At 41.2% G+C, this 3719-nt stretch overlaps 1 protein-coding gene across 1 annotated transcript; it reads left to right on the top strand.

Moving 5' to 3' along the window:
• The first annotated feature begins 284 nt into the window (after nt 1-284).
• LOC108004953 (carbohydrate sulfotransferase 11) lies at nt 285-3231 on the top strand. The gene is made up of 3 exons (XM_017068059.4): nt 285-834; nt 895-950; nt 1474-3231. The coding sequence occupies exons 1-3, from the start codon at nt 344-346 to the stop codon at nt 2247-2249; spliced, it is 1323 nt and encodes a 440-aa protein (XP_016923548.2). The 5' UTR covers nt 285-343; the 3' UTR covers nt 2250-3231.
• Nucleotides 3232-3719: the final 488 nt, after the last annotated feature.

Here is a 3719-nt window from a genome sequence, read left to right on the forward strand (position 1 = left end):
TCGGAGAAGGTATCACACTTTTATAGTGATGGTTAAAAACTCTAGGACCTTTATTTTTCCTTATATGGTACTTAAATATATTACAATAATCAAAATTGGACGGTAACATATATGGGATGTCTTGGGAAAGAAAGATCTAAGATTTAGAAAAAAAAATCCCAAGCCTAACATAGAAGAGCATCGATCAATATAGTCCACGGATGCTTTTTAGAAACCTTTTAAAGGATTTCCTAAAACACTACCCATAATAATATCTTATATTAAATTATCTTTTTTAGAACCCGCCGAAAGCCCGTGGAACATGCAGCGAGATCGCTGCAGGAGTCCTTGGTAGATTCGCAAGATGCTCATCCGCCTGCGCTATGGAAGACGTCTGCAGACCTATCTGAAGATAGGTGCCTGTGTCCTGGTGGGCCTGTGCTACTTCGCCTTCCTCTTCCGCGAGTCCCTGAATGCCTACGAGCACCGGGAAAGGGTGACGGCCGCGGAGTTGGAGGCGGAATCGGAACCCTCGAAGCAGCAGCTCAAACTCAAGCGGCAGCAGTTGCAACGCCAGAGGATCTTGGCCAAGCAACAGGAGCAGGGAAAGGCCACCACTGGGGGCAATGCCAGTGCAGGGAGCTCATCCCCGCTGGCTGCAGCTCCTCCTCCGCCGGCCAGCACCCTGAATCCCGTCTACGAGTACTCCGAGGAACTGCACAGCCGAACGGAGCGGGAGTTGCAAAGGAGAAGTGAACACCTGGCCGCCGTCTGCGATCGTTATAAGCTGCAGGAAAAGTACCCACCGAATCCCTGGGAGTTCTTCGTCTCACCTGGCCACAACAATCTCGTCTGGTTAGTTAGATCATCTTTAAATCACATATATTTCATAACCTGATATTGGGATACTTTCAGGTGCAACGTCTTCAAGGCAGCTAGCAGTACATGGATGTATTATTTTAATATACTGGGTGAGTTACGGATTCAAACACCTTGGTTATCAATCAGAGTTTTCTGAAAAGAAGTACTGAAAGGATGAACAAAGTTTTAGTAAGAAAGTTATTTACTGTGCAGGCCAAAGAGGTTTAAAGAGGGAGGATTTATTTAAAAAATAAAACTTTGAAGTAAAGCTCCTAAGGTAATGGAAATATTACTACTTTGTTTAAGGAATACGTAAAAAATACCGGTAATTAAATACCGGATTTTGATTTATTATCCCCATGATTACTAGTACAATTTTATTAATGCTAAGATCGAAGCATTTTGATTGATCGTCTAAGGAAAAAGCTCTTCATAAATTGTTATTGATTGCAACATTTTGCTTAGTTTGAAATCAAGTGTAAAAAATGAATTGCCTGTTTCATCTATCAAATAAAACCAGATTTGTAGATAATGACGTACCATTATTTGGTGAACTTTATAAATATATCATTTAGAATAACAAGTTCTTATACACACATTGAACTTTAAGTAATATATGTTTAAAATTTTTAGCTGGCTACGATGTGAAGTACCTCCAGCGGACGGAGACGCAACCACTGGAGCTGGCGAGAAAGCGCTTCCCCCGCCCGGAACTCGGTGAACTGATGGAACTGCTGCCCAGTGCGCTGTCCTTCCTCTTTGTGCGTGATCCTTTCGAGCGGATCCTGAGTGCCTATCGGAACAAGCTGGAGGGCAACAAGAACACCTTCTACAAGGCCCTGGGCACCAAGATCGTGCATCGCTACAGGAAGCGCAGTCTTGGCGGACCGTGGCCGAGATGTGGACCCACCTTCGAGGAGTTTGTGCGCTTCCTGATCGCCGAGCATGCGGCGGGCAAGAGATTCGATGAGCACTGGGCTCCTGTCTACAGCTTCTGCACTCCCTGCAGTGTTAACTTCACCATAATCGGAAAGACGGAGACGTTCCAGAGGGATTCGGAGTTCATAATCCGGCAGGCGGGCCTGGAATCCCTGCTCCTGGGATTGGGAAAGCTGCCGCAGCGAAAACAGCGCAAGATTGGCAACCAGGCGCGAAGTGGGGTTAAATCGGAGGCCCTGGTCGAGCGATACTTCGCCGATCTCGACCGCTCAACGTTGGACCAATTGCTCAAGATATATCGCATCGATTTCGAGCTCTTTGACTACGACTACCGCAGGTACTACGACATGGTGCACCCGTGGAGCATGGAGCAGAGCACATCCGCATCCGGAGTGCCAGCCGTGGGATCCACCAGTACCACACCTTCTCAAACCCTGGGTGGCCATTCCACCCAGGGTCAGGCGACGTAGGGTCAACCAGTTCGGCATCGATGAGTCGTGAAACAATCTTATCATGTACCTTTTTACACGAAAACTCAAACCACAGACAAAGAAAAACAAACACTCCCACACGAAAAACAGAACCCAACCGAAGCTAACAAATCTACCAAGAAAAAGTTTAAGGCCAAATCAACGTTTTCCAAAAACGCAAAACCAAAAAGAAATACACTCTTGACCTCTCTTAGATAATGCCAAAGAAAGAATGGAATGGAATGGAGGGAACGACGACCCAAAGGAAACTTAGTTAGTTAAAAGATTTAGCATTTTGATGGATTTTTTCAGCCACCAAAATTCTGACACGAGACCCCCTACAATTTTACATGGCGTGGCATGTGTTGTGTTGTAGCTAGTTTATAAGTACCTACAATTTACAGTTGCACTCTCAAACCAAACGAAAAACAAGAAACACAACCAAACACACACACAAAAAACGAAAAACGATATATTATATAGTTAAACGATATATACAGACCTCTATACCAATATCGCGAACGCTATTCTTCAAGGCAAGGCTGGAGAGTTTATACAACCAGAAAGTGAGAAATCGTCTTAAACCAAAGAAAATTCTGTATTTACACATATTTACAACCGAATCCCCAAATACCAAACCCTCAACAACCACAACATATGGTACTTACTATTATTAAGTTATTATATTTACCTATATATAAACGAAATTTATAAACAGGTCTTGATCTAAGTCTATAACTTTTGTGGACTAGATACGTTTTTCCTAGGCTAACGAAACAAGCGAAAAATATTCAAGTTTTCAATATGAAAATGATACCAAAGAACGGAAAGAAAGTATTTAAAACTTATAAAAGAGAAAAACCCAACAACAAGAAAAACTTTTCATGTGATGTTTAAGGATTTATTATAAAGACAGAGAATATTTAATTATTATACTTATACTGTATTTCGAATAATGATAAAAGGAAAAACGAAAAACAAATTAGTGACATACACACGATATTATTCTAAATAAATTTAAATTTTCAAAACTTTTTTCGTTGTATAAATACAAGACAACAACGTCATTAAGAATAAATAATCTCTTTACCACTCGAACAGAATGTTTTACTTAATTTCAGCAACTCTTCAAGGTTATAAGTCCTTTATACCGAACGATTTAACGATTTCTGTAAGTTGTCAAAATACGCATTTCAATACTACCCACATTTATAAATTCTATAACTACCCTCGAACATTCTATAATATGTGATCAACTCGTGAAAAGGTGATGTAATCTTTTCTATAAACCCTGTAATAGGTTACCTCACATTTACAGTTGCAGTTGTAATTTGTTTCGCTGATTCTTTTGATAATATTATGAATCATCTCCAACAATTTGCTGAAAGCGGAAACTTTCCATGGGCGCCCGGCAACTCGTAAGTTGCGAAAAATTCCCTAAAACCATTAGCAGTAAAATACCTTTGTAAG

The sequence above is a fragment of the Drosophila suzukii genome, chromosome 2L, assembly GCF_043229965.1.
Source record: "Drosophila suzukii chromosome 2L, CBGP_Dsuzu_IsoJpt1.0, whole genome shotgun sequence".
Lineage (NCBI taxonomy): Eukaryota > Metazoa > Arthropoda > Insecta > Diptera > Drosophilidae > Drosophila > Drosophila suzukii.

What these genes read in the sequence shown, in the direction of transcription:
- LOC108004953 (XM_017068059.4), top strand. Translation starts at nt 344, where the DNA reads ATGCTCATCCGCCTGCGCTATGGAAGACGTCTGCAGACCTATCTGAAG. An exon ending in GGCCACAACAATCTCGTCTG is followed by an intron (nt 835 to 894) that starts GTTAGTTAGATC and finishes GGATACTTTCAG; the next exon opens with GTGCAACGTCTTCAAGGCAG. An exon ending in GTATTATTTTAATATACTGG is followed by an intron (nt 951 to 1,473) that starts GTGAGTTACGGA and finishes TAAAATTTTTAG; the next exon opens with CTGGCTACGATGTGAAGTAC.